The sequence below is a fragment of the Corapipo altera genome, unplaced genomic scaffold, assembly GCF_003945725.1.
Source record: "Corapipo altera isolate COAL_440 unplaced genomic scaffold, ASM394572v1 176, whole genome shotgun sequence".
Lineage (NCBI taxonomy): Eukaryota > Metazoa > Chordata > Aves > Passeriformes > Pipridae > Corapipo > Corapipo altera.
In genome coordinates, this window is record NW_020885160.1 from 46,916 (window position 1) to 74,072 (window position 27,157).

At 61.8% G+C, this 27,157-nt stretch overlaps 2 protein-coding genes across 6 annotated transcripts in view; both read left to right on the forward strand.

Annotated features, from left to right (window-relative positions):
* The window catches only part of GPATCH8 (G-patch domain containing 8), a 53,628-nt gene extending 45,348 nt beyond the window's left edge, over window positions 1–8,280 (forward strand). For all 5 annotated transcript variants that reach the window (XM_027631058.1, XM_027631061.1, XM_027631059.1 and 2 more), the window contains 2 exons: window positions 3,616–3,746; window positions 4,134–8,280. In XM_027631058.1, the coding sequence (XP_027486859.1) occupies window positions 3,616–3,746; window positions 4,134–7,953 (3,951 nt within the window). In that variant the 3' untranslated portion in view covers window positions 7,954–8,280. The remainder of the gene's footprint in view (window positions 1–3,615; window positions 3,747–4,133) is intronic.
* A 1,889-nt stretch (window positions 8,281–10,169) lies between these two features.
* On the forward strand, window positions 10,170–21,738 carry ITGA2B (integrin subunit alpha 2b). Its single transcript, XM_027631057.1, has 31 exons — window positions 10,170–10,210; window positions 12,161–12,439; window positions 12,513–12,643; window positions 12,723–12,820; window positions 12,914–13,079; window positions 13,160–13,209; window positions 14,055–14,100; window positions 14,278–14,403; window positions 14,487–14,534; window positions 14,966–15,009; window positions 15,111–15,170; window positions 15,354–15,406; window positions 15,545–15,753; window positions 15,910–16,092; window positions 16,191–16,236; window positions 16,314–16,418; window positions 16,653–16,708; window positions 16,800–16,951; window positions 17,171–17,284; window positions 18,019–18,089; window positions 18,176–18,323; window positions 19,272–19,358; window positions 19,443–19,522; window positions 19,622–19,702; window positions 19,776–19,878; window positions 19,960–20,112; window positions 20,195–20,305; window positions 20,628–20,741; window positions 20,946–21,053; window positions 21,128–21,250; window positions 21,538–21,738. The coding sequence occupies exons 1-31, from the start codon at window positions 10,170–10,172 to the stop codon at window positions 21,625–21,627; spliced, it is 3,276 nt and encodes a 1,091-aa protein (XP_027486858.1). The 3' UTR covers window positions 21,628–21,738.
* The last annotated feature ends 5,419 nt before the right edge of the window (window positions 21,739–27,157 follow it).

Genomic DNA, 27,157 nt, shown 5'->3' on the forward strand with positions numbered 1-27,157 from the left:
CAAGGCTGAAAACTTAAAATACTCTTCTTTGTTACAAAACTGAGGGGGGTGGCAGCTATTAATAAAACACAGGAAGGCTGGAGGTAGTGAAGTGCTGCTTCCAGAGTGTGGAAATCTGGAGAAACTTCATATAAGTGTTGGTGATTTGTGTCCTAATGTGCTGGTCACTCACTCACTGGTGTGGCCCTTCTGACAGCTGAAGCAATAAACCAGCAGAGTAATATTCCTTGCCTTGATTGTCGTTATCATCTGACAGCTTGAAACTACGTTGCTGCTTCCTCAGAAAACACACTGCCTGTGGAGCAAAAAATGCCTCCTAATTTTGAAATCCTATAGCAGCATGAAGCTTGTGTTTGATTTAATACAGGTTGGTGGCTCTAATCCTGTTGCAAAAATCATAGTCTTGCTCAGCACTATGAGAAGACTTTAAAAAGGCAGGATTCACCCTAAGAAGGTGGTTTCCCAGGACTCCTTTTGGAAGGGAGAAGCTGCCCAAGGATGATGGAGTGGCTTTGTTAAATCCTTGTTGAAATTTCTCTGCTGTGCTGGGGGAAGGGGCAGTTCTGTGGCTGTCCAGCCTCCCTCACACCCAAACACATGGTGCAATCCAAAAAGGAATTTAGAGGTTTTGGAGGATTGGAATAATGAACACTTGCCTTGGGATTAGGTGGAAATTTCTTTAATGTAAGCCTGGCTTAAGTCTCTGTTTAGTTCAGATGACTTTCTGGGAAGGCTGAGGCCTGAAGTGTATGAGAAACATTTCAGTGCTCCATGTGCTCCCTTCATGCTGGAAAATTGTACTTCAGGCCTGGAATTGCTTCTCCCCAGTCAGGAGAAGTTCTGGCTGTTTTCAGAGTTCCATTCCTGAGCTGTTTTTACAGATGAGCAATCTGGGCTCCTGGTGTCCCCCTTTTCCCTACCCCAGGGTGCATTTATGGAAGATAATGCAGTCCAGGCAGGTCTCTTGCAAACTCGAGGAGTCATTTCCAATGATAGGTGCCTTGTTTTAGGGCAGTCAAATAAGCTGAACAATGTTACATTCCATATTTTACATTCCCAAGGAGCTGGCATGGTGCATTTGTGGAGCTTTTCTACCCTGTATTTCCCCCAGCAAGACCCTTCTTCCTTCTGGCTCCTGTGTGACAAAAAGAAACTCAGCCTTGAGATCTCTTAGTCCTGTGTAAAGCCAGACCAACTTTTCCCCAGTTTGAGGAGTAACAGATTCTCAGCAACCTCAACACCACAGTCAGTGGTTTGTCACCCTAAAGAGCACGGGTTTGGGTGCAGCTGGAGGTTGCTGTGGTGGATATTGTGGGGTTACAGTGCTTTGGGGTGGTTCATTTGCTTCACACCTCTAATTTCTAAGTGCTGAGAGTGGGAGGCTGGGGCTGCAAAGACACATAAAGGTCAGCATTTAAAAAAGGGTATTTAATTCTGTTTGCATTCAAATTGCCATGTAGTGAAGGCAGGAGAGCTCGGGGGCAGCTGCATTATTCCCAACAACTCTGAGCCCACTTTGTGTCCCTGGAGGTGATCAGGGGCTGGAGGGGGTTCTGGGTGCACCATCGCACCTTCCTCTTGAAAGGAAAAGGTCACAGTTCATGTCTGGTGTAAATAGCTGGGTCATATTTTTTTCCAAATGGGTGAGTGATCTCGAGACTTGGCACCAGCCCCCATTAAATAGTTTTGTCAGCTGTTGGTGGCTGTAACTTCCCGGAGCATTTCAGACACGCTTTCGAAATCAGCCTGAAAAAGCCGATGGCGTTGCTTTAGTCCCATCTAGGTGGTTGTTGGTTTTTTTTTTCCTCCCTCTTGGAAAAAAAATTTACTCTTCAACGTTTAACACACACCACAAAACCCTTGAGCCCTTTACTTGTCCTGGTGAAAGTAGCTCTGCTGTTCCAGGTGGGATCATTGCTGTGTCCGTGCGTGTCCGTGTCTGTGTCCCCCCTCTCCAGACCCCCATCCTGGTCCTGTAGCTCTGCTGGCTCCTCTCCCGCTCTGTAGAGTAGCTGGCACCACACACCCACAGCTCTCTAGTAATGCTTGCTTGTATTTTTTTTTTATTTTTTTTCCTCTCTTCCACTCTTGTTATATTTTTACTTTCTTTTTTTCTTTGTGATGTGACGTTTTCAGCTGATGTATTGAAAGCAAACCCTTCTAATTTTGGAGCCCAGATCACAAGAGTGAGTTTCTTTCTACTGGTGTCTGTAGCTGTATCTTCTTTGTGTGTCTTCCCCTCTGATTTTGGTAGCACCTCAACCACATTTAGTAAATACAATTAGGTAAGAGAATCCTCTGTCTCGTCCAGTTTTCCCTTTTTTCACAAAGCAATGTTCTCTTTACATTGGGCCAGCTTAATTCCTCTAATTTGAGCTTTGGGTTGGTTTCCAGATCCACTGTTCCTGTGTGTGGCAGGCTGACTCTGCTCCAGGAAAGAGGCAGAGTCAGCCAGCCAGAAGTATTTAGAATTCACCAGTGCTATGTACATCCTGTACGAGAATTGTTCCAAAGTGACTCCTGCTCCGAGTCCCATCAGTCTCTCAGGCCCTGCATGAAATGCCTGAAAAACATGAAACTTCTTTCAAAAGCTGAGTACAGGATGCATTCTGGAATTGGGCCTTTTGAAAGGGTTTTGAATTGTGCACTAAAAAAGAACAGTGAGTCCCTTCAGGATGGTAGAGGTCTGTCTTTGCTGCTTTCTGTTACTTCAACTTCTGTAGAGCACCCTAAAAAAGTGTTGTGAATATCCACATATATTCCAAGGAAAACCAGCAGCCTCTTCTCCTAGTGCTCCGAGACAAGGACTTTCCAAAATGTTCTGAAGTCTTGGCTGTTTATTTTCTATTAAAATTGGCTACCTAGACTTCCTCATGATGTCAGGGTGTTTGAAATTCCTTGGCATTGTGTTTATTCCCTCATGATAAGATTTCTGGGGAACTCAGCGCTTCTGCCCCCCAAAGTACTCAACCCCAAGAGACCCTCCTGCATTTAGAGTAGTTTGTTTCTTGAGAGAGCATCTCAGAACTACTGTCAGGAAAGCAAGTAACTGGTTGTGGTGTATGTTGTATCCTTGATTTGCTTACGGAATCATTTGCATGGGGTTTTTGGCTCCTTCTCCAATGTAATTGGTACATTGCTTTTGTCAGATGTCATTCCTAGGTAACTCTGGCACCAGCTAAACCCTCCTGTCCTTTGGCCCGTGCTCCTCAGGCTCGTGTCATGCACTGTTTGTCAAGCACCCTGCAAGAGCAGCAAATAAACAATCCTCCTTTTTTTCCCCCCTTTTCCTTCCAGAACTTGCTTGTTGCTTCGAAGTCAGCTTTGTTGTCCGTGCTAAAGATAACCAGTAACGTTGTTTGGAAAGGGATGTACACAGATGTGAAGTCATAGCCAAAAGTGATCAGTGGTTGTGTTTTCCTTTAGCTGCTGGGAGGATGGCGCTGTGCTCCGTTGGGTTTGTTGAGCTAAGATGCTCTTGCTCCATCCTGGCTCAATAAATGTCCCTGGGGAGGGGTTTGACACCATAATTTCCAGAGCTACAGCAACGAGATGCTCTTGGACGAAAGCACAAACAGCTTTGATCTGATCTGTCCCTGCTTTCTTTTGCCTCAGAGGTTGAAAGATCTCAAGCAAAGGGAATTTGCTCGCAATGTCTCTTCGAGGTCACGGAAGGATGAGAGGAAGCAGGAGAAGGCCCTTCGGCGCCTGCACGAGCTGGCTGAGCAGAGGAGGCAGCCTGAGTGGTGAGTTTGGGTGGTCCCAAGCACCCTTGGAGCACAGGGTGGGCTGCAACCCTGTGCTGTGCTGGCACTCCTGCTCCAGAATCCTCTGCAGATTCTGAAGGTGAAGCTTCACACTAACATTTAGGCTCATGCTGTGGTTTTGGTAGGAATGAATTCACTAAACTGATAATCCAGAGCATCCTCAAAGTGCTTTATCCATCAATATATTTTCTTCAGTTAATTAATATTATTAAAAACTCCAAGTGGCTGTATAATGTTATTTTTTGCGTGTGTGGGGGTAAAAGAGCACTTGAACTGTGTAGGACTGTCTCAGCTGTGGCATGAATCCCATTCCAGAGGTACATGGACACCAGTGAGCTGTTTTCTCTCTCTCCCCTGTTCCCACAGTGCTCCTGGAAGTGGGCCCATGTTCAGAACCACCACTGTGGCCGTGGATGAGGAAGGTGGAGACGACGACGATTCCGCGGCCAACAGCGGCTCCTTTGTCCAGACGAGTTCTGGCCAGGCTGCAGAGATGACTATGGACAGAGGCTTCCTGAACACTGGACAGGGTGTGATGCCAAGCCAGGCGCCCTCCCAGGCAGCACAGGCCATCAGCTTTGGCATCAAGAGCTCTCTGGGGACTCCCCTGCAGAAGATCGGGGTGTCGTTTTCCTTCGCGAAGAAGACCCCGGTGAAGCTGGAGACCATTGCTTCTGTTTTCAAGGACCATGTGGAAGAGTCCAGCTCTTCAGATGGGGCAAAAGGGGATGAGAGGGGGTCTTCAGAGGCTGGCAGCCTGCAGAAGTCTGGGGAGGGAGAAGGCACCAACAATTCTGACGGCAAGGAGGACGATGACCAGCATGACAAGGACAGCGGGTCCCTGGCCAGCACCTTATCGAAACTGAAGAAGATGAGGAGAGAAGATGGACCAACGGCCGTGGAACCAGAGTACTACCACTACATCCCCCCAGCCCACTGTAAAGTGAAGCCCAATTTTCAATTCCTGCTTTTCATGAAGTCAACTGAACAAATGGAAGCTGAAAATGTGAACAAAAAAAACACAAATGAAGTGAAAAAGGGGACTTCCCCCAAACCCAAACCCGGGAAGCACACGGAGAAAGCCACTGAGAGCACGGTGCAGCAGAAGGAGCAGAGTACTACTGAAACCACATCCCAGCAGGGCAAAACAGAGCCAAAAGACGTCCAGGAGAATGAAAGTACAGAGGAGAGCAAACACCTTCCAGAGAGCAAACCCCCCGAGCCAGACACTGCTAAAGAAGCTGCTCCACCTGCCTCGGGCTGCAGAGATGGCTCTGAGGGACCAAAGCACCCGACAGGACCTTTTTTCCCAGTTTTGAGTAAAGATGAGAGCACAACACTGCAGTGGCCTTCAGAGCTGCTCATATTCACCAAAGCTGAGCCCTCTGTGTCCTACAGCTGTAACCCCCTGTACTTCGACTTCAAGCTCTCCCGCAACAAAGATGCCAAAGGGAAAGGGGCAGAGAAATCCAAGGATCCGGGGGGACTTTGTAAAGACAACACTCAGAGCACAGAGTCTGGTGAGGTGAGCAAAGCCAAGGAGGGTGAAAGTGTAGGCAACAGTTCTGCTGTGAAAACAGAGAACAAATCCCAGAGCAAGCAGGAGTCCGACCAGGGCAGCGTCGGTAAGGGGGAGGGGGAGGACAACAGTAAGAGCATAACGGGGAAGAGTAAATCGGGTAGGTCCCATAAACACAAAAAGAAAAAGAAGCACAAAAAGTCCAGCAGACACAAACGCAGACACAAGGAGGTAGCTGAGGAGAAGGGCCGGAAAGCTGAGCTGGGGGAAGAGAAACCCAAGAAACGGAAAAGGCACAGGCACAAAAAAGGCAAATCCTCCCTTTCGACGGAGTCAGACCGGGTGCTGAAACCCGAACTGTCAGAAGACTGCAGCCACTTCCAGAAGAAAAAGCGGTGCTCCCAGGAGTCCCAGAGGAAATCCCTGTCTGCCGAGGAGGGAAGCAGCGGTAAAAAAGAGGACGGGGGTAACTCCTGCCAAGAGCACGGCAGCAAGAAACACAAGGCTGAGCTGCAGCAGGTCCCTGCTGCGCGGAGGCGCTGCCCGGCTGCGTCCCAGGGCCGGCCCGGCCGCCGGAGCCGGCAGAGCAGTGGCGACTACGACAGCGACGAGGGCTCCCACGGGAAGCACTGCCGGCAGAAATCCCCGTCCCACTACAGCGACGACTACGACTCCGGCAGCGAGCACTCCCGCAGCCGCTCCCGCTCGGGCCGCGGGCACTCCTCCCACAGGTCCTACTCCAGCAGCTCTGACGCCTCCTCGGAGCACAGCCGGTACAGCCGCCGCAGGAGCTACTCCGACGACAGCTACAGCGACTACAGCGACCGCTCCCGCTGCCACTCCAAACGCTCCCAGGACTCGGAGGATGACTCCGACTACAACAGCTCGAACCACCGCTCGAAGCGGCGCAAATACTCCTCGTCAGAGGATGACTACAGCTCGAGCAGGAGCAGGTCCAGGAGCCGGAGCAGGAGCCGAACCCACCCTCGGGGCAGGTCAAGATCAAGGAGCCGGGGCAGGACCCGCAGCAGCAGCTGCAGCCGCAGTCGGAGCAAGAGGAGGAGCCGGAGTGTGACGGGTCGGAGCTGGAAGCGGAGCCGCAGCTACAGCCGGGACCGGAGCCGCAGCACCCGGAGCCACTCGCAGAGGTCCCTGTCTCGGAAGGGCTCACGGGGCCACGAGAGCCCCGAGGAGAGAAGGTCTGGCAGGAGGGACTTCATCAGGTCCAAGATCTATCGCTCCCAATCCCCGCACTATTTTCGGACAGGCCGAGGTGAAGGATCGCTGCTGAAGAAAGAGGAGGGCAAAGGAGAGGATCTGAAAGGATCTGGCTCTCTCTCCCAGAACAGCAGCAGCTCTGGCACGGGGCGGGCCTCGGAAGGGGACTGCAGTCCTGAGGAGAGAAACTCTGTCACTGCAAAGCTGCTCTTGGAAAAGATTCAGTCCAGGAAGGTTGAGAAGAAGCCTTGTGTGGCTGACGAGGTGCTGGTGGGGGCAAACAAGGTGGGCATAAAACTCAAAGATCCTCCCCAGGGCTACTTCGGCCCGAAACTTCCTCCTTCCTTAGGCAACAAACCGGTTCTCCCGTTAATCGGGAAGCTGCCAACGGTGCGGAAACCGAACTCCAAACGATACGAGGAGTCTGGCTTGGAGAGGGGTGAGGAGCAAGAGCTGTCGGATGCTGAGGACAGTTCCCAAGGCATGGAGGAGGGTCAGCTGGCCGGGCAGTCTCTCCTGGAAGATGTGGTGATGGTCATTCAGGACAAACCTCTGGACGAGTCGAAACGCGACGAACCTGCCGTGGAGATGCCGTCGATTCCCCTGGAAGCGCCGTCGCTCCCCGAGTGCTTTGGCTCCGGAGATCTGGTCATGTCACACAACTTCCTCTCGGATCCGAACGATGGTGATGGGCTGGAACCTATGGATGGGGGCAGCCAGCCGGTCCCAGTGGAAAGCAGTATGATGCCCTTAGTTCCAGACGTCGAGCACTTTCCTGGCTATGTGCCTCAGAGCGGCGAGCCGAGCATGGAAGGGGATCGGGAAGGGGCAGAAGATTCCTCTCTGGCCCCGCTGGAGAGCCAACCCATCACCTTCACCCCCGAGGAGATGGAGAAGTACAGCAAGCTGCAGCAGGCGGCCCAGCAGCACATCCAGCAGCAGCTCCTGGCCAAGCAGGTCAAGGCCTTCCCCGCCTCGGCGGCCCTGGCACCGGCAGCGCCCGCGCTCCAGCCCATCCACATCCAGCAGCCGGCGGCGGCCTCGGCCACGTCCATCACCACGGTGCAGCACGCCATCCTGCAGCACCACGCCGCCGCCGCCGCCGCCGCCATCGGCATCCACCCGCACCCCCACCCGCAGCCCCTCGCTCAGGTCCACCACATCCCCCAGCCCCACCTGACGCCCATCTCCTTATCCCACCTGACCCACTCGATTATTCCAGGGCACCCCGCCACCTTCCTGGCCAGCCACCCCATCCACATCATTCCGGCCTCAGCCATCCACCCGGGCCCCTTCACGTTCCACCCGGTCCCACACGCTCTCTACCCGACCCTCCTGGCCCCGAGACCCGCCGCTGCCGCCGCCGCCACGGCCTTGCACCTCCACCCCCTGCTGCACCCCATTTTCTCAGGACAGGACTTGCAGCACCCACCCAGCCACGGCACATGAAGGACAGAACGAAGGAACCTCGGAGTTTTGGGAAGGGGTTGGAGCTGATCCAGCGGGCGGGTGAGGCCTGAGCATTTCCTGTCACTCTTGAGCAGCCGAAGAAGCCGGAGGCTCAAGGGCTGGGCGGCAGCGTTGTCCATATCCACTCCCAGGGATGTCTCACTCCGACACTTCCGTGCACGCAGCGGCACCGTTCCAAGAACCATTTCACCTGCAGACCAGCGAGACACTTGGAAAGGCTTTTTTTTCCCCCCCCCTGGGTTCTTACACTTGGTCATCTTCCTTCTGCCGCCTTGTATATAATAAGTGAGGTCTCATCCACACTAATAGGTCTCTCAAAATCCTTTTAATGAGGTCATCTAATTAAAATAGTCAGCATGATTGAACCCGGTGTGTAATTGGCGATGGAACATTCGGGAGCTGTCGGCTGCGGATCCCAGCGAGGAGGTCTCAGTTTTCAGGCCTTACAGGAGGTTTCTTGGCTCCTGTCACTGCACATGTGGGTTTTTCCTTGGTGTGAGCAGCAAAGGTGGAAGTAAGATCTTACTGTAAAGAGGAGAAGAAGCTGTGTGTGTGCCTGGAGCTCCCATCCTTCTCCATCCTGCATCCGTGTTCTCCTGTGCCAGGACCGCGCCTGCATATCCCGGACTGGAGAGAGCTGCTCGTTGGGGTTGGGAATTCCAGTCTGGGCTTTGACCACTCTTCTCCTGGAAGGGGGGGGAAAAAAAGAAATCACTCTGACTTCCATCTTCTGTGGTGTTGGGAAAAAGGCACTGGGATGGGAGAGAGAAGGAAAATCCCGTTAGGAATTGAAGCAATACAGAGGACGAGGAGCGCGGCCAGGGGTGCGAAGCGTGTTCTTTCCTCTGTAACACTGATGGTTGTTTCCTTATTAATTTATAGGATTATTTTTTTTTTAATGTAAAGAATTGCACTGAACTCTGTAAACAAAGATGCTGCTTTTTGTAGCTCCTATCAAAGGTTACATTTGTAGTATATCGCAATAATATTTTTTACAGCCAGTTCTTAGTGGTACTTGTTCTGGTGGCTTTCTGTGTAAATATGTTTGCTGTAGGTGACCCAAGACACTTGTAAAGGTTCAATTTATAGTTTCAGCTAGATGCAGAACGAACTAAGCATGTATATTTTATCAAGCTCATGTATTTTTGAAGTTTTTATGTACTATAAAAATGTAAAAAAAAAAATAATAAAAATCTTCATTTAGAATTTTGCAGAAGAAAAAAAAAACCCAACAGGTGAGACTTGGGCACAGTGAGGGAGTGGGGGCAGTGGTGACTCCAGCAGGTGCTGCTCTCCTCCCTGCCATAGGAATGGGCACTGGAGCAGCGTGGGGAGCAGCAGGAATTCAGAGTGTCTCCCAGAGTACAGATATCCTTTTTTTTTCCCCCTCTTTCCTTTTCCTTTCCCCCCGTTTGAAGCAGTGATGTGCACAGGCTCCTGGTGCAGGAGAGCCTTGGGACCGTTCCCATCCCACACACAGGGTCACACTGAGCTGGGGCTGCCTGACTTATTCCATGAGGGGTTTCCCAGTTCTTCCCTGTGGGAGCTTCCCTGTCCCATCCCAGGGGATGGTTTGCTGACATGGGTACTGCAGGTGTGGGTCCCCTCGTGTCACGGTGGTTGGGGCACCTCAGGGAGGCTCTGTAGGGTGGGATTTCAGAGCAGGCACCGAGGGGATGCAGTGGCACCCCTGTCCCCTTCTCCATCCTCATCCTCTTCCCTGTCCCCTCCTGGAGTGTGGAGTCAAAGGATCAAACCCCCCCTGAGCTTCCTCACTGTGTAAACGAGAAATTGGAGCAGGTCAGAGTGACACAGGGGTCACAAAAAGGGACTCAATTTCCTGTAAATACCCAACAATTCAGTGTTACTGTCAGAGCTGAGCTTTGTAGGGCCCGACCCCATCCCGGGGTTGTTTTTGGACTTCCAGGATAGCGCTAAAAATAATTAACCTGTCATTACTTAACGAGCATAAACAGACTGTATTTAACTTTGTCACATAAGATATATATATAAATATATATATATGCTGTAAAATGAGGGAAAAAACCTTTCTAATAAACCAATGATTTGTGGAAAAAAAATGTGGTGTGTGATGGCATGGAGCTGCTGCATCAGGTGGCTTTCTCCTTAAATTATGGTAGGGGATGCTTGGGTCATACTTTTAATGGGAATATTTTGCTTGTAAGATAGAGAAAATGTCCATTCCTGTGTCATCTGACAGCGGCCAGAAACCGAGGTGGGAAGGGCAGCAGCTCCTACCCATGAGGATGGTGTTGCTTCTCCGCACTCCCAGCAGCTCCTTGTGTGGTGTTGGGGGTCTGTCAGCCCTCATGTCCCTTTTTTCCATCTCCCTCTTCAGCAGTTCCTGACCTGGGCTGCAGCCTTGTCCTGCAGTCATGGAATTGTTCAGATTGGAAAAGCCCCCTGAGGTCATGGAGTCCAACCATCCCCCAGCACTGCCAAGGCCACCACTGACCATGTCCCCAAGTGCCACATCCACAGGGCTTTTAAACCCCTCCAGGGATGGAGACTCCAGCCCTGCCCTGGGCAGCTGTGCCAGGGCTGGACAAACATTTTGGGGAAGAAATTTTCCCTAATATCCAACCTAAATCTCGCTTGAGCTCGTTTCCTCTCATCCCTTGTTCCCTGGGAGCAGAGCCTGACTCCCTTTTCCTGTCAGGGAGTTGCAGAGAGCAAGGTCCCCCCTGAGCCTCCTTTTCTCCAGGCTGAGCCCCCCCAGGTCCCTCAGCTGCTCCTCAGGACTGTCCCCACCGTGGTCGAGGAGTTTGGGGTTGCCCAGGTCATGCCATGGGATTTTGGGAGTTTTGCCCCCAGGGTCCCTCCGCCCCAGGCTGTGCTGCTGATCCAGCCTGGGCGAGTGTCAGAAGCCGTGAGAGCTCAGGAGGAGGATCACCCACCTCTCCTTTCCTAAATAAGGTCCTGGTTTGGTTAAAGGAAAAAAATCCAAACCCCACTGAACACTGCCAGGGTGGGGGCACAGGGTGCCACCTGCCATTGCCTGTCTGTCCTCTGGGTGGCCCTGGGCCGGGGAGGCTGATGAGTGATGGTGCAGAAGAGCTGCAAGGAACAGAGAAATAAGTAATTCAAAGGGAGAAGGAATCACAGTGGCCTTGAAGGAGCCTGGTATGGGCTCCAGCTGGGTTTGGATGCTGCTGCCAGCGAGGAATGAGACCACCCGAGGAGGAACAGCTGCCCCTGAGCCCAGTGTCCTGCTCTGCCGGGGCACAGAGCTCAGCTGGGCTCAGCTAAACCCTTCCCACCCCTCGGAGCTCTGCTCCAGCTGTTTTCCAACTGCAGCTGCTCCGAGGGGCTGGAGCAGTCCGGGCTCTGGCGCTGCAGGAGCCACCGTTTGGCAAACCACCGTTTGGGCACTGTGGTGGCCTCCCTGTGCCCTCCAGGACCCCCTGACCCCTCTGTCCTGCTTCCCACCTGCAGCTTCAGAGATGGAAAGGAAGTTTCACAGGTGGGGCTGGATCACAGGGAGATGTTCCGGGGCCTGTCCCTGCTACGGGCTCTGGGAGAGCATGAGGAACCTTTGGAGCCCCGAGGCACCCTGAGGGTCCTTAATTAATTGAGTTTAAATTAATTGTGCTGGTGAGTTCAGGGGCTCAGCCACTGTCCAGGCAGGGCTGAGCCCCCACAGCTACCCCAGGCCTGGCTTGGCTGAGGGGCACCAGCTCCTCCACAGGGGACAGGAACCCCCCTTGCTCCCCCACCTGGCACCCATCCCCTTCCCAGAGCCATTTCCCTGTGCTACTCGGCCCCTTGGGAGGGTTTTGGGGTGTCCCTACCCTGGGGAAGGGGGGGAGACAGTTTGTGGGCAGTGCCCATTGCTGGTGGGGCCAGTGCTGTCTGCTCCATCCGGCTGCGGAGGGGACACCGGGGACGATGCAGGGGCCCCGTGCCCTGCTGTCCTCCCCCCTCCCCGCCGCGTTTCCTCTGACCAGGGCTGCCCGCACCCCGAAATAACCCCCCGAGACAGGCACCCCAGGGCGGGCTGGATTCGGCCCCGGTGGGAGGCTGGTGGTGGGTGCTGTGCTGCCCCCCTGTCCCCCCAGCTCTCCCAGTGTCCCCCGGTGGCACTGCCACCTCCTGCCCCCCACCCACCCTGCTCCGGCCACATCCGACCCAGCGCGTCCCCCCCACCCCCCTCTGGCTCCCGCAGGAGCGGATGCGCGTTCGGGGGGGCCCTTCCTGCGCCCCCCATCACTGCTGTCCCCGGCCCCGACTGCGTCCTCCGAGATAAGCCGGGACCGCCCCGGGACGTGCCGGGGCTGTGGCCACATTTCGGGGTGGCCATGAGGCTGCTACGGGTGCTGCTGCTCCTCGGGGGGCTGCGCCTGCCCCCCACCCTGGGGCTTCTCCAGGAACCCCCCACCGAGTACACGGGACCCCCCGGCAGCTATTTCGGCTTCGCCCTGGATTTCCTCATGACAGAGGGCAGGTAGGGACACACCGCGGGGCGGGGGTCGGGCACAGCACCCACCCCCCCAGATGACACCCGCTTTGCCCCCCAGGCCCAGCGTGGCCGTGGGGGCCCCCCGTGCCAACACCTCCCAGCCCGGCGTGGCTCAGCCCGGCGCCGTCTTCCTCTGCTCCTGGCCCCCCGACGAGACCCCCTGCCGCCCCCTCCCCATCGACACCGCGGGTACGTGGGCGCCGTGCGGTGCTGGGTGGGCACAGGGCATGTGCCGGAGCCGCAAAATCCCCCTCTCCCGCTCCCCCAGGGGACGAGACCGAGACCCAGGGCACCTTGGAATTCCACACCTACAAGTCGCACCAGTGGCTGGGCGCGTCCGTCACCGGCTGGGACGGCAAACTGGTGGTGGGTGCAGCCGGCGGGGGGTGGTTTGGACACCCGTGGGTGGTGACGGCGGGGTGGGCACCCACCCTGTGCCATCCCTGTGCCCCTGCCCAGGCCTGCGCCCCGCTGCAGCACTGGAACGCGGTGGACGGGCCGGACGAGGCGTTCCGGACCCCGACGGGCACCTGCTTCGTGGCGACCCCGGGGCTGCGGCGCGTGGTCTGGTACTCGCCCTGCCGGGACCAGTCGATGGCCAACACCTACCGCCAGAACAACTACGGTGAGGGGGGCTCGGGGCTCGGGGAGGAACGGGGGGTGCCCCCCACCCCGTGTCGGTCTGACCCTGCCCTGTGCCCGCAGAGCACGACAAGCGCTACTGCGAGATCGGCTTCAGCGCCGCCGTCACCCCGGTGAGGGGGGGTTCGGGGGGCTCGGGGGGCTCGTAGGGGTTCGGGGGGACTCAGGGAGCAGCACACCCGGCGTGCCTCCCGGGATTCCCGTGGAGATGCTGCCAGGGATGCAGAGGGTGTGGCCGGAATGGTACCTGAGTGGGGGTGTCAGGGTGGGGGATGCTGGAGCGGGAATTCCAGAGGAAGGGGCCTCAGGATGGGGATGAGAGGGTGAGGGACGCGGGGGGGGGGAGGCCGGGGGGGGGGAAGAGGGTGTGGGGAGGTTTGGGTGGAGGTGCTGGGGTGCAAGACACTTGAATGGGGGGATGCCAGGATATGGGATACTTGTGTGGGGGCTTTAGGGTGGAGGATGCTGGAGTGGGAAATATTGGGGGGGGGAAACCTGGGTGGGGATGCCAGGGTCATGGATACTCTGGTGGAGGATGCCAGGATGGGGGGGGTGCCAGGATGGGAGATGGCAGGATGGGAGATACTTGGGTGAGGATGCTTGGGAGTGATGCTTGAGGAATGCTGGAGTGGGGAATACTTGGATGGGGATGCTTGAGGAGGATACCAAGGTGAGAATGCCAAGGTCACGGATGCCAGGATAAGGGATGATGGGGTGGAAGATTTCGGGGTGGGGGATGCTGGAGTGGGAGATACTCGGGGGGGGTGCCAGGATGGAGGGTGCTGGGGCGGGGGGTACTTGGGTGAGGATGCTTGAGGGGTTGCCCGGGTGGGGATGCCAGGATAAAGGATGCTGAGGTGGGAGCGTGGGGGTGAAGGACGCCAGGATAAGGGATGTTTGGGTGGGATGCCAGGGTGGGGGTGCCCCAGGGCGATGCTGAGGCCAGCTCCTCCCGCAGGATGGCACGCTGATGCTGGGTGCCCCCGGCGGGTATTACTTCACGGGTGAGTCCTTCCTGCCGGGCTGGTGCTCCCGGAGTGCCCCCTTCGGGTGGGCACGGCGGGAGGAGGGCACCCATGGGCCACCCCCTCAGTGCCACCCGCAGTGGCACTGGCAGCCCAGGGCGTGTGGCAGCGGGTGCCCCCTCAGCGCTGGTGTCCGCCCATCCCCGTGTCCCGCAGGGCTCCTGTACTCCGTGGAGGTGAACACCATCCTCAGCCGCTTCCACGGCACGTCCCTGCTCTGGCTGGGGACCCCGGGGCGCCCCACGGTGCCCGTGTCCCTGGAATACGAGGACGGGTACCGGGGTGAGCAGCGGGCACGGGCACCCCGCCCCACAGCCGGCTCCTGCCGGGGCTCCCCGGGCTCACTGGTGCTCCTCTCCCTGTAGGGTACTCGGTGGCTGTGGGCGAGTTCGATGGCGACCCCAGAACCAAAGGTAGGGCTGGGGGGGGCGTGGGCCGCAGGGCCACCTGCGGGCGGGGGGGGTGATGGGCCCGGGACACCCTGGGGAGACCTCCCCTCCCAGGGGTGCTGGACAGAGGTTGTGCAAGGTCACACCCTTTGTCCTGTCTCTGTGCCCCCACACCCATCATACCCTGCCAGGGGTATCCCTCTGCCCATCCCTGTACTGGGGATATGCCTGTGCCCACCCCTGTGTCGGAGTTATCCCTGTGCCCACCCCAGTGCCAGGGTTATCCTTGAGGCCATACCAGTGCCAGGGTTATCCTTGTGTCCACACCAGTGCTGGGGTTATCCCCATACCCACCCCAGTCCTGGGGATATCCCTGTGCCCAACCCAGTGCCAGGGGTATCCCCATGCCCCCCCGATGCCCCGGTGGGGTCATTCATGGCTCTCATCCCCCACAGAGTACGTGGTGGGGGTCCCCAACAAGAGAGACACGAGGGGTGAGGTGAGTGCTGGGGGATGCCCGGTGCCCCGTGCCCGGTGCCACCTGGAGGGGTCACCACCGTGTCGCTCCCCCGGGCTGGGGTCTGACGTTGTCCTGGGCAGGTGGAGATCTTCACTGCGGGGAACACCCTGCGCCGGCTGCGGGGCATCGACAGCGAGCAGGTACCTCCACCCTGTGCCACCCTCAGCACCCCCCAGGGCTCCACGGCACCCCTGCACTCCTCCCCATAGCCCCCAGCCCCCCCAGCCCCCAGCTGCTCCCCGATCCCCCCTGCCCATCACCCAGTGCACCCCATGGTGTCTTTGGCACTCCCCTGATGCCACCCCCACCGGGACCCTTTCCAGGTGGCATCGTACTTCGGGCACACGGTGGCCGTGGCCGACGTCAATGGGGACGGGTGAGAGCCGGGACTGTGTCCTCCCCCCTCAGTCCCCCAGGGGGACACCCAGAGGTGCCGCCCCGCGCCTGGCACACCCCTGGGTGCCCCCAGCCCCCAAACCTGAGGACCCTCACCCTGACTCCTGGCCGGGCACAGGCGGGATGACCTGCTGGTGGGTGCCCCCCTGTACATGGCCCGGCGCCCCGACGGGCAGCGCAGCGAACTGGGGCGGCTCTACCTCTACCTGGGCGGGGGACACCAGCATCTCCCTCGGCCTCCCCAGACCCTGACGGGCACCCACCCCTACGGCCGCTTCGCCGCCGCCATCGCCAGCCTGGGGGACCTGGACAAGGACGGCTTCGGCGGTAACAGCGCGGGCGGTGGCGAGGGGGCTGTGCCAGGGGACCCCCCTGTGCCCCACCTTGGGGAAACTGAGGCGGGAGAGCCTGGGTGGGTGGTGCTGGGTGGGTGGTGTTGGGTGGGTGGTGCTGGGTGGGTGCTCACGTCCCCTCTGTCCCCAGACGTGGCCGTGGGTGCCCCGCAGGGGGGTGACGATGGCAGAGGGCAGGTCTTCATCTTCCGCGGGCAGAGCGAGGGGCTGGAGCCGGTGCCCACCCAGCGCCTCGACAGCCCCTTCCCCGGCCCCGCCGCCTTCGGCTTCTCCCTGAGAGGAGGCACCGACCTGGACGGCAACGGCTACCCTGGTACGGCCCCGGGGTGCCACCGCCCTGTCACCGCCCTGCCATCGCCCTGCCACCCCGGTGTCACCACCCCGGCACCGACACTCCGCTTGTCCCCGCAGATCTGCTGGTCGGGGCTTACGGGGCGGCCAAGGTGGCCGTGTACCGGTGAGTGCCCGTCCCTGCGGTGGCCCGGGAGTCCCTGCCGGGTCCCCTGGCACCTCAGCAATGTGCCCGTGCCCCAGGGGACAGCCCGTGGTGGTGGCCCACACCCAGCTGAGCGTCCCCGATGGGCTGAACCCCGAGATCCTGGACTGTGTCCTGCCCGACTCCGGTATCCGTGTCAGCTGGTGAGGCGTGTGCCGGGGACACCGGTGTGGGGACACTGATGAGGGGACACTGCCATGGGAACGGCGCTGTGGGGACACCACTGTGGTGACACTGCTGTGGGGACAATGGGGACACTGACATGGGGACAATACCACGGGGACACCACTATGGGGACATCGCTGGGGGGACAGTGGGGACACTGCTGTGGGGACGGGACAGGTCCCTGAGAACCCCCGGGTTCTGTTCCCCCGCAGCTTCCACGTGGTGTTTTGTGTCAGCGTGACGGGCCAGCACATCCCCTCGGCCATCCGTGAGTGCCAGCGCCACCCGGGGGGGACACGGGCACCGCTGGCGTGTCCCCGGGGGTGTCACCAGTGCCACCCCGCCCTGTGCCCTTCCAGACCTGGAGGCTGAGCTGCAGCTGGACCGGCTGAAGCCCCGGCTGTCCCGGAGGGTCCTGCTGCTGCAGGGACATCAGTCGTCCTGGCGCGAGGAGCTGGTGGTGACACCGGGGACACGCCCCCAGTGCCGCAACCTCACCGCCTACCTGCGGGTACGGGGCGGGGGGACACAGTCCAAGGAGGGAGGGTGGGGAACAGGGATGGGGATGTGGCATCTTCAACCGGGATGGGGACAGGAGCTGGGACAGGGCTTGGGGACAACAGTGTCCCAGGAGGGGGGGTGACAGGGACGGGGACGGTGGTGGGTGGGGGTCCTGGGGTGGGGTGGGCTCGCGGTGCCCTCCAGAGCGCTCTGCCCATGGTGTCCCCAGGACGAGGCCGAGTTCAAGGACAAGCTGAGCCCGGTGGCCCTGAGCGTGGCCCTGGCACTGCCCCAGGAGGCCCCGGGGCTGGTGCTCTATGGGAACACCCTGGTGCAGGCACAGGTAGGGGGGACGCAGCTGTGGGGGGACATGGCTGTGGTGACACGGAGTGGGCACATCCCCATGGTTGGGCCAGGCACACGTGGGTATCCCCAGCCTGGGTGTGCTCAGCCCCGGGGTCCCTGGCCTGTCCCAGTGTCCCCAGCCCCTCCCTGGGACTTTGCCCCGCCCCCTCGCTGTCCCCGTTTCATGCTGGGATGTACCTCCTACCCCTCACATTGTCCCCTGCCCCCCTGGAATGTGCCCCCCTCCGTGCCCTGCCACTGTCCCTCCTGTCCAACCCTCTGTGCTCACCCTGCTGTCCCCAGTCCCTCTCTGGGATGTCACCTCTGTCCCCCATTCACCCCAGTCATATCCCCGAGGATGTCCCCTCTGTCCCCTTTACCATCCCTAATCTCTCCCCAGCATGTCCCCCTGCTGTCCCTGCTCCCTCCTTGGGGTGTCCCACAGTATTCTCCCCTCTCCTGAGTCAGTCCCCTGGATGTCCCCTCTGCTCTTCCTCCCCGGGGATGTCACCTGTCTCCCCTCCACCATCCTCAATCACTCCTGGGAATGACCCCTCTCTACCCCACACTGTCCCAAATCTTCCCCCCTGGGATGTCCCGTCTGCCTCCTCCACCAGCCCAATCCCTCCCCAGGAACTCCCCCCTCATATCCCCTGCTGTCCCCAGTGACTCCCCCTCCCACACTGCACCTTGGATGGGGGTCCCCCTGTCCCCTCTCTGTCCCCCTCCCAGACCCACATCATCCTGGAGGACTGTGGCGAGGACAATCTCTGCATCCCTGACCTCCACCTGGCTGCTGACACGTGAGCACCTGGGACGGGGGCTGAAGGGGGGAGCCGGTGTCCCCATGGGGTGCTGAGCCCTGTCCCCATGTCCCCGTGTGCCCCAGCCCCAGCCAGCGCCTGCTGATCGGGGCGGAGGCCGCTCTGCGCCTGCGTGCCCACGCCTCCAACGCCGGCGAAGGTGCCTTCGAGGCCGAGCTGAGGGTGCAGCTGCCCCCTGGCACCCACTACCAGGCAGCCCGGAGCACCATCCCGGTGGGTGCCCACAGGGGGGACAGTGGTGCCCAGGGTGGGGGGCCCGTTCTGCCCATGGTGGTGTGTGAGGTGGAGGGTTCACACCATGCCCTTGACGGCCGTCACCCTCCACGGGGGTGCCCAGTGGTGATGGGTGTGGTGGGGTGTGCAGGGTGGGGGGCTCTCACTGGGTCCTTGTTGGTGTCTGGGGTGGGGGGCTCATACTCTGCCCTTGGTGGCCGTCACCCTCCATGGGAGAGCCCAGTGGTGAAGGGTGTTGGGGATGTCCAGGGTGGGGATCTCAAACCACGTCCTTGGTGACCAACACTCTCCATGGGTGACCAGAGGGTTTTGGGGGGTGTGCAGGGTGGGTAGATCATGCCCTGCCCTTGGTGGGTGTCACACTCTATGGGGGTGCCCAGTGGTGATGGGTGCTGGGGGGTGTGCAGGGTGAGGGGCTCACGCCGTGTCCTTGATGGTGCCTGGGGTGGGGGGCTCACACCCTGCCCTTGGTGCCCATCACCATCCACGGGGGTGCCAAGTGGTGATGGGTGTCAGGGGGTGCCCGGCATGGGGGGGTGACCCAGATCTGGGGACTCACACTGTCCTTGTTTGTCATAATCCTCTATGTGGGTGCCCAGTGTTCATGGGTGCCCAGGGATCTGGGGATAGGGGGCTCATGTCCTGCACTTTGTGGGCATCACCCTCCCCGGGGGTGCCCAGAGGTGGAGGATGTCAGAGAGGACCCAGAGTGGGGGGCTCACACCTTGCCCTTGGCAGTGTCTGGGGTGGGGGGCTCATGTCCTGCCCTTGGTGGCCGCCACCCTCCATGGGGTTGCCCAGTGGTGAGGGGTGTCCAGGGTGGGGGTGTCACGCCCTACCCTCGGCCCATGCAGGTCCCCGGGGTGGAGGGTGCACAGAGGGGGCCATGACGTGTCCCGTCCCTGTGTCCCCCACCCACAGGGGCAGGAGAAGCTGAGCTGCAACCCCAAGAAGGAGAACGGGACCCACGTGGTGCTCTGTGAGCTGGGCAACCCCATGAAAGCAGGGGCCCAGGTAAGGGGATGGGGGGGTCTCTCTGCTGTGTCCATCACCCCCTCTGGCATTGGGGTGGTCACCGACCTCCCTCCTACCCCCCAGATCACCGTGGACATGGAGCTGAGCGTGTCCGGGCTGGAGGACATGGGGGATGCCATCACCTTCCAGCTCCAGCTGCGGAGGTGACACTGCCGTCCCCCTGTCCCCTGTCGGGACACTGGCACTCGGGATCGGTGTCCTCAGCGTGTCCCCAAACTCGGTGTCTGTCCCTCCCCCCGCAGCAAGAACAGCCCCAGCTCCACCAACGCGTCGGTGACGGTGACGGTGCCCGTGGAGGCTCAGGCAGAGATGGAGCTGCGAGGGTGAGGGTCTGGGGGGCACAGGGACACGCGGGGGGAGACACAAAGGGGGACACTGACCCCCCTCTCCCACCAGCAACTCCCTGCCAGACACGACGGTGCTGCCCACGAGCTGGCAGGGGGTGGAGGGCAGCCGGCGGCTCGAGGACCACGGCATCAAGGTGGAACACGTTTATGAGGTAGGGCACTGCCCCCCCCGCGTGCCCGGGGGGCTGTCCCCTCTGTCCCCTCCCTGGTGTCACCCCCCTGTCCTCCCGCAGCTCCACAACAAGGGTCCCAGCACCGTCAGCGGGGTCACCCTGCGCCTCGCTGTCCCCCACCGGCTGGGCGGCCGCATCCTTCTCTACCTGCTGGAGCTGGGCACCGAGGGGGGCATGAACTGCACCCACCACCCCAACCTCAACCCCGCCCAGGTAGTGGCTGAGGGGCCAGTGCCCGCCCGCGGGCGCTGGTGGGTGTTAAGGGGGTGGGCGTGACCCCTTTGTCTCCTTCCAGCTGGAGATCGCCCGTCCCACGGGAGCAGCGCCCGGGAACGGCACCCGCCAGCGGGAGCGCAGGGAGGCGGAGGAGCCCCCGGGGGTGGGGCTGGGGGAGCCTGTCCCCGTGGTGAGAGGGTGACCCCGGGGCACCTGCACCCCGTGATGGGTGGGGCCTGAGGGGTGCCAGGGTGAGGGACCCTGTCTGTGCTGAGTGGGTGACCCTGGGGACCTGCACCCATTATGGGGAGGGGGCTGGAGGTGCCTCCAGGGTGGGGGACCCCATCCCTGCGGTGAGTGGGTGCACCCAGGGACCTGCATCCCGTTATGGATGTGGAGCTGGGTGGAGGACCCCGCCCCGTGATAACCCCGGGGACCTGCAGCCCACAATGGGTGCAGGGCTGGGGGTGTCCCCCGGGGTGGGGGTCCCCAACGCCTGCCGTGTCCCTCAGGACTGTGACAATGCCACGTGCGTGGACATCACCTGCCACGTGCCCAGCCTGGGCAAGGACCAGCGGGCACTGGTCAGTGTCCACGCCCTGCTCTGGATGGACACCCTGCAGCAGGTACTATCCCCTCCTGGGGGCAGCGAGGGCACAGGGTGGCACTGTGGCCCTCGGGCGTCCCTTCCGTGTCCCCTCCTGCAGAGAGCAGCACTGGGGATGACATGAGAGGCATCATGGGTGTCCCAGTGGCTGCCAGTACCCCTGATGCCGTGTCCCCAATGTGTCCCCGTGTGTCCCCACGTCTGTCCCCACGTGTGTCCCCAGCGGGAGCACCTCCTGTCGCAGTTCCTCATCCAGTCCCAGGCGTGGTTCAGCACCTCGGCCATGCCCTACCGGGTCCAGCCCCGCGTCCTGCCCGCCGGCAACGCCACGGTAGAGCTGTTGGGGACACGGGGAAAAGGGGACAGGTTGTGGTGGCAGCAGTGTCACCAGCCGTCCCTCCGCAGGCTGTCACCCGGGTGGTTCGTGCCAGCCCCGGGGGCAAGGGGGCCGTGCCGCTGTGGGGGGTGGTGCTGGGGGTCCTGGCCGGGCTCCTGCTCCTCACCCTCCTCAGCCTCTTCATGTGGAAGGTGAGTGGGTGTAGGGGGACACTGGGGACACTGGGGACACCCACCATGGTGGTGGGGCCTCACTAGCACTGGAGGGACCATGAGATGGGGGGCACAGACCTGTGGGTGGGGGCTGCAGGACAGGGTGGGGGGCAGCTGGGAGGTGATGCTGTGGGGTCCCCGGGGGTGGTGCCATGGGGTCCATGGGGGTGGTGCCACAGGGATCCCTGGGGGGTGATGCTGTGGGGTCCCTGAGATCAGTGCCATGGGGTCCCACAGGGCCTGGCTGTCACCCTGTCCCCTTCCAGATGGGTTTCTTCAAGAGGACACGGCCGCCCACCGAGGGGGACACACAGGATCCAAGCCAGGCCCAGGAGCCCGGGGATGCCCAGGGCTAGTAGGGTCCCCCGTGGCCCCCCTGTGCCCCTCCCTGCAACCCCCTTGTCCCCCAATCCCCTGAGTGCCCGTGGGACCCCAGCCCCCCTCTGCTCCCCCCCAGACAATAAATCCCTGCCTGGCACTCTGGTGCTGCCCGTGGGTGACATGGGGCTGCCCCCCAGGACCTGCACTGGGGGGGTTTGGGGAGGGGACAGGGAACACACAGGGGTGCACAGAGGCAAGGGGGGGGGCTTTTGGGGACCCCCCTGTGCCCTATGGATGCCCCAGGGGCACATGTGGCACCACAGAAATGGGTGGGTGCTGGGGGGCTGGAGGGGGGCAGGGGGTTTGGGGAGCTGGGTGCCGGGGCTGGGGGGAGATGTGGGGGGGTCAGTCCTGGGGGGCTGGTGCGGTGCTGGGGGGTCGGTACGGGAGGGGATGTCTGCCAGGATGCCAGTGCGGCACCGGAGGCCGGGACCGGGGCCGGTGCTGGGACCGGGGGTAGGTGTCGGTCCCGCGGTCAGTCCCGGGAGTGGGTCCGGGGGATCGAGGCAGTACCGGAGGTCAGTCCCGAAATGCCGGTGAGGTACCAGGGGTTGACACAGGCTCGAGGAAATACCGGGAGTGTGTCCTGGGATGCCGGTGCCGGTACCGAGTCCCCGTCTTGGGCCTCGGAGCGGTGCCGGGGATGAGTCCCGGGGGTCCCGGCGCGGTACCAGGGTCGGTGCAAAGAAGCCGGTGCCGGTACCGGCGTCAGTCCTGGGATGACGTTGCGGTTCCGGGTCCCGGTCCCGGCCTTGGGGTGGTACCGGGAGTGGGTACCTGGGGTCGGGGTCCGTACCGCGGTTAGTGCCAGGGCTCGGGGCACTGCCGGAGGTGGCTCCGGGGGTCGGTGCCGGTGTCGGGGGTAGCTGCCGGGTTGCCGCTGCCGACACCAGGGTCAGTCCGGGATGCCGGTGCCGGTACGGAGTCACGGTCCAGGTCTCTCAGGGGTCCCGGGGAGGAATCCCGGGGTCCGCTGCGGTACCGGCGACGGGTCCCGCGTCTCAGGGCGGTGTCGGGGGCGGCACCGGGGGTGGGTCTGGGAGGGGTCTCGGGGCGGTACCGGGGGTGGGCCTGGGGGTCTCGGGGCGGTGCCGGGTGGGTGGTCCCGGCGGCGGGGCGGTGCCGGTCCGGGGGTGGGCACCGGGGCGGCCGTGCCCGGCGGCTCCGGCAGGTGGAGCCCGGTCCCCGCGGCGGGCGGGCGGACGGGCCGGGCGGGCCGGGCATGGCGGGGTAACGGCGCGGAGCCACCATGCGGCCCCGCCGCCTCCTGCCGCCGCTGCCGCCGCTGCCGGTGCTGCTGCTGCTGGCGGCCGCGGGCGGGCGGCGGGCGCGGGGCGCGGCGGAGCCGGGAGCGCACGGTGAGAGCGGCCTTTGTGTGCGGGGCGAGGGGGGGAGCCGCCGGCAACACCCCCCCCCGCACCGACCTCCCCGCCCGACCCCCCGCGCCGACATCCCCCCGGCATCCCTTCAACCCGATCATCCCCCAGACAGACCCCCGCCCCGACCCCCCCCATCCCTGACCGACCCCCGCGCCGACATCCCCCCGGCATCCCTTCAACCCGACCACTCCCCCCCGGCACCACCCCCTGACCGATGCCCGCACCGACCCCCCCACCCCTGACCGACCCCCGCACCGACCCCCCCACCCCTGACCGACCTCCGCACCGACATCCCTCCCCCCGGCATCCCCTGGCCCCGACATCAACCCCCGACCGACACCCCGCCGGCACCACCCTCCACCCGACTCCCACCCCGGCACTCCCCGGCCCCGACACCCCCGTCCCTGCCCGCCCCAACCCCGCCGCGCCCGTGCCCCCCGTCCATCCCTTCCATCCATCGCCCTGTCCATCCTCCGTCTGCCCCCGGCTCTGTCTGTCCGCCTGCCCCCCTCTGTTGCTCCCCCCCCGTCTGTCTGTCCGTCTCCCCCTCCCCGGGCCGTTCTGGCCACTGGCGGGCAGAGGGTGATGGGTGGGGGGGTGACGGGGGGGGGCCTGGGCAGTGCCAGGGGGTGCGGCTGGGTGGGTGGGGGTCATGGGCAGAGCCTGGGGGAGATGAGGGGGTGGGGGTGGTCCCACGCCTTGCTGTACAGGATGGTGGGGGGCTGGTCCTGGGCAGTGCCAAGGGTGTGTGATGGTGGGTGGGGGTCGCAAACCGGGGGGGTGAAGGAAGTTGGGTGGGGATGATGGGCAGAGCTTGGGGGTGCAGGAGGGTGGGGGTCCCAGGCCGGGTGATGCATGATGGTGGGTGGGTGGGTGGGGGTCTTGAGTAGCACCCGGGGGTGCAGGATGGTGGGGGGTGCATTGGGCAGGCAGGGGGGGCCTTGGGGTGCAGCGCCACTGTGGGATCCCTGTGGCTCCCTGTGATCCCTCACCCCCATCCCAAACCCTCCTGGGAATGCCCCTGTGCCAAGGTGAGGCATGTCTGGGGATGAGAGGAGTCCTGTCTGTGCTGGCTCAGCTCCCCACTGGCATCATCCCTGCCTGTCCCTGTCCCCGCGGGGGTGACGGGGCTCCCCACTGCCACCCCGGGGCCTGGCACCCCCCGCCCATCCTTCGTGGGACCGTGGGGTCAGACTGGGAGGCACTGGGGTCAGACTGGGAGGCACTGGGGAGCCAGCGGGGGGGCAGTGTACCCCGTGGTGGCCGTGCCAGCCTCCGGGGACCCCTTGGAGAAAGTGGGGGGTCAGACAGTGGGGAAGGGGGCAGCCACGGCTGTACTCCTGCACTGGGGGTGGCACCACATAACCCCTCTCTCCGGAGGACAGCGGGGTGGCCCTTGGTGTCAGCTGTCCCCCGGCAGCTGCGGGTGGCCGGCTGTGGCCGCGGGGACATTCCTGCCGCTGGGTGCCGGCTGTCCCTGCTATGCGGGACCCCCATCCCTGACCCCCCTCCCCGGTGCATCACTGAAGCAGCTGCCGCGAATTCTCCCCCTCGCCCATCGCCACATCTGGGCCAGATATGGGCGGGGGCGGGGGTGAGCTGGGTGGTGTGGGGGCTTTGGGGGGCAGGGGCTGCGGGGGGACAGGCGGGGGGTGCCGGGAGCCCCGGGGCGCGGGATGAAGGAGGTCGTTGCCTGGGTGACGGCGCCGGAGCCGGGACCGCTGCCAAAGGCTGCGGATCATGCGCAGGAGCGGCGCCGGCTCGGGGGGGCCGGGGGCACACCAGGGTTTAGGGTACACCCCCCTTGAACCGGGCCCACCCCTGCCCTGCAGCGGGGATCGGGGTGGGGGACCACTCCCTGCGCTGCTGGTGGGGCCCGCTGGGGTCGAGACCCCCCCGAACTTGTGACACGTGTGAGTGGCACCTTGGGGGGGTGGCCCTCCCTGGGGGGGGATGTAACTGAGTGCACCCACGCAGGTGGGCATGGCTCCCTGGGGCCATGAGTCCCCCTCGAGGGGGAGCAGGGTGGGCACAGAAAGGGGCACAGGGGTGGTGCCCACATCCCCCAGGGCACCTGTGTCTGTTGCCTGCTGGGGGGGCACCTGTGACCCAGCTGGGGGGTGGCTGTGACCTGCTGGGATGGTGGTCACTGAGATGGGTCCTACCACCTGCTGGGATGGTGGCCATGGCCCATCAGGTTGGTGGCCATGACTCACCAGGATGATGCCCATGGCCTTCTGGGATGATCCCCATCAGGGTGGGTCCCACCATCCTGCCAGGATAGTGACTGTGGACCACTAGGGTGGTGGCCATGACCCACTGGGATGGGTCCCAACACCTTTTGGAATGGTGCCTGTGATTTGCTGGGGTGGTGGTCATGACCCACCAGGATGGGGCCCACCATTTTGCTGACATGGTGGCCATCACCTGCTGGGATGTTGACCATGACCCATCAGTACAGGCCCTACCACCTGTTGGAATTCTGGCCTCTGACCCCCTGGGCTGGTGGCCATAATCCACCAGGATTTGTCCCACCACCTGTTGTGATGGTGGCCTGTGACCTCCTGGGATGGTGGCCTCTGACCCCCCAGGCTGGTGGCCATGGTCCACCAGGATGTGTCCCACCATCTGCTGGGACGGTGCCCGTATCCCACCAGGGTTGTTGCCATGATCCACGGAGACAGGTCCCACCACCTGTTGGGATGGTGGCCATGACCTGCCAGGATGTGTCCCACCATCTGCTGGGATGGTGGCCTGTGACCCCGTGAGGGTGGTGACCATCACCCATCAGGACACATCCCAGCACCCATTGGGATGGAGGCCCAGAACCCCCTGAATGGTACCTATGACCCACCAGGACAGATCCCACCACCTATTGGGATGGTGGCCATGACCTGCCAGGATGTGTCCCACCACCTTCTGAGACAGTGGCTTGGGACCCCCTGGGATGGTGGCCATGACCCATCAGGGTGGTGGCCATGACCCACTGGGAGAGGTCCCACCAAGCTCTTGGGATGGAGGCCCTGGACGGTGGCCCTGGACCCCCTGGGACGGTGCCCACGCTCCACCAGCACAGGCCCCACGACCCACCAGGACACCCCTGGCCCCATCGCCGTGTCCCCCCGGTGGTCCCACCGTGGGGGGGTTGCCACGTCCTCCTTAACCACCCCGTTTGCCCCCCAGAGGTGCTGCTGCGGGTGCAGGTGTATGAGAGCGGGACGCTGGCCCCGCTGGCCCAGGCCGTGCTGGACGTGTTCGGCGCCCGCAGCGCGCTGGCGGCCGGGACCACCGACCACACGGGCACGGGGGTCCTGCCCGTGCCCTACCGCCTGGGCTCCTGGCTGCTCGTCACCGCCGCCCGCCGCGGATACGTCACCGCCTCCGCGCCCTGGCGCGTCACCAAACTGCCACGTGAGCCACCACCGGGACACCCCGGGCAGGGGGGCCCTGCTGGGGGGGCTCTGAGTCTGACTGGGGGGTTAAATTCCGTACTGGGAGGCTTTAAGTCCCCACGAGGGTTCCCAGTCCCTTAGTGGGGGGCTTTGAGCTCTGATGGGGGGACACAATCCCTTACTGGGGGGCTCTGACTCCCATATGGGGTTCAATGTTCCTTACTGGGGGGACACAATCCCTTAGTGGGGGACTTCAAGTGTCTATGAGGGTCCCCAGTCTCTTACTGGGAGGCTCTGAGCCATGATGGGGGGGATACAATCCCTTACTGGGGAACTTTAAGTCTGCTTGGGATTTTAAATTCCTTACTGGGGGGCTTTGAGTCCATATGAGGGTCCCCAGTCCCTTACTGGGGGGCTTCGAGCCCCTAAAGGGGTTCAGAATTTCTTACTGGGGTGTTCTGAGCCCTTGTTGGGGGGACCCTGATTCTGGTTCACTGTTGGAGTTGTTGATCCCTTACTGGGAGAACTGGTCCCTTACTGGGGACCACAATCCATCGTGGGGGGATCCGAGCCCTAAACGGGGTCTTGCATTCCTCCCTTACTGGTGTGGGGGGTTCCAGTCTCTTACTGGGGTTCCTTGATCCCTTACTAGGGGCCTTCTGCCCCTTCCTGAGGATCGTCAGTCCCTCTGGGGGGACCCCAGTCCTTTCCTAAGTCCCTGATTCCTTCCTGGG